General features: G+C 39.4%; 1 protein-coding gene across 1 annotated transcript; it reads left to right on the forward strand.

Annotated features, from left to right (window-relative positions):
- Nucleotides 1–679: 679 nt before the first annotated feature.
- LOC104441333 (putative invertase inhibitor) lies at nucleotides 680–1526 on the forward strand. The gene has a single exon (XM_010054451.3). It carries the CDS (start codon nucleotides 733–735, stop codon nucleotides 1291–1293), a length of 561 nt encoding a protein of 186 aa, XP_010052753.2. The 5' UTR covers nucleotides 680–732; the 3' UTR covers nucleotides 1294–1526.
- Nucleotides 1527–2156: the final 630 nt, after the last annotated feature.

Below are 2156 nucleotides of genomic sequence, written 5' to 3' on the forward strand. Positions count from 1 at the left end.
ACACTAAAGACGCAACATATTTTCTTTAGTCTCAATCTATTCCATATTTTCACTAAATACATTAGACTATATATTTGACATTTAGGCTTCATTTGTTAACCAAAATGAATGATTTAGAAAATATTTATCTAAAAACGATCTCTTATTTCACTTGAAATAATTAAATAATAAAAATATTTTTATTATTAATAACAATTTATGTTTAATCATTTTTGTAGATGATGAAAATATTATTTATTTATTTATTTATTTTGTAAGTGATGCAAACGATTCATTTTAGAAAAATAATTTCCGAATTTTTCGACATTCAAATGGCAAGGTATGCATTCAATTTCCCAGAATGTCATTTGATTTAAGCTCAGTTTCCTCATCCTTATCAAGCACATCAGTCGATATGCAACCAAACCTTCCTCCTATTATCATCCTCCCACCTAGTTTGAAAATAGCACTACAAATCCAGAAACAGTTATCAACCAGCCTAACGACCCCGTAGCTGCTAATACTTTAGGCCTTGATAAGAGATGTAGTATTTCCTGGCCTTTCTATCAACAAGGCCACCTTGAACAAATTCTAGAACACGCAGATTCTCCACGTCATTCTCCCACCTACTCCCTATTATTAGATCCTGCGTGTGGATATATATTGCCCGCTAAAACTCGAAGATTGGCGTCTAATAAATAATTGCTCTTACTTTGAGACATCATCCAAATTCGTTCAACAAGAAAACGAAAAATGAGTCCTTGTCCTTTCGTCTCTCTCTTCCTCATCTTCTTTCTCACCTCCCTCCACGCTGCATCTGCAGATGGCGGTAACACCAACATCATCCACGAAACGTGCAAGAAATGCGCGCAAGCAGACCCCAACGTCAGCTACAAGTTCTGCGTCGCGTCGCTCGAGTCGAACCCAAACAGCCTCAGTGCTGACCTCCATGGGCTCGGCCTCATCTCCATCAAGCTGCTGCGACACAACATGACCCACACGAGGTCTTATACCAAGAAGCTTTTGAAGAGCAAGAAGATGGATCCATTCATCAAAGCATGCTTGCAAGATTGCTTGGAGCTGTACTCCGATGCAGTCCCGACACTAAAAGAGGTGATCAGATCCTACAAGGCCGAGAAGTATGAGGACGCAAACATCAATCTGAGCTCGGCGATGGAGGCGTCGACGACGTGCGAGGATGGGTTCTCGGAGAAAGGCGTGGTGTCACCATTGACCGAGAGGAACGAGGACGCATCTCAGTTGTCGGCTTTGGCTCTCTCGATCGTTACCATGCTTTCACGTTCTTCGCATTAGTTAGCATTGAACGTTGTGGCCTTTCATTGCTGTCGACTCCTGCATCGTCGTGTTCGGCATACCGGTCTTGCAATTTGAATTGTTTATTCGTTTACATATGAACTTGAATGATAACGCTGTGGTTTTCTTGCACGATTTATTGATTATATCGGAATTCTTTGTGTTTGTCACTGCGGCCTATCAATTTGCTGTTTTCTTGTGATTAATTGAATTATTTTGGAAGATGATTGATATCTGATGGGTGTCTGCGTGCCATCGTCTTCTTGCTGCTTTAAGGCTAAGTTCCATGATTAATGCTTGTCGTGCACTTCTGGTATGTATATTCTTAATGAATTCGCCTCACTCGTGCCGTGAGCATTTGATGAGTTGCTTTGGAGAGTTGGTCTTCAATTGCGTGAAGTATGATGTAATGTTAGGATTCAGTACACATTGTTTGAGTAATTGATAATATTTCGAATGGATATTACATTTCAAATTCACACCAAAGAAAACAGCGTTTAGCCACGGACAAAAGTCGAAATGTCTGTAAAGGCATATGAAAGTAGGCGACCGGCCTTTTCCGTCGGGGAAAGGCCTTTTGAAGGAAACAAAAAGTGGACTATACCCATAGAATAATCTATCGACACAGAACATGTTGTTGGTGGAGGTAGTTATTGTACTTACTTATATTGTACTTGTGTCGATTTAGTCTTAAATTATTTAACAATTTATCATTGTAGTTTATCATATTAATTTTGATTGGAAATCGCTGACGTGAATATAGGGCCGTCAAATGGGTGGTCGGGTTAGGTTTAGGTTGGATTGAAAATGTGCTGACTCATATTGATCCATTTAACCTATTTTGACCAATTTTCATGTAATGT

Source organism: Eucalyptus grandis, chromosome 5 (genome assembly GCF_016545825.1).
Source record: "Eucalyptus grandis isolate ANBG69807.140 chromosome 5, ASM1654582v1, whole genome shotgun sequence".
NCBI lineage: Eukaryota > Viridiplantae > Streptophyta > Magnoliopsida > Myrtales > Myrtaceae > Eucalyptus > Eucalyptus grandis.

What these genes read in the sequence shown, in the direction of transcription:
- LOC104441333 (XM_010054451.3), top strand. Translation starts at nt 733, where the DNA reads ATGAGTCCTTGTCCTTTCGTCTCTCTCTTCCTCATCTTCTTTCTCACC.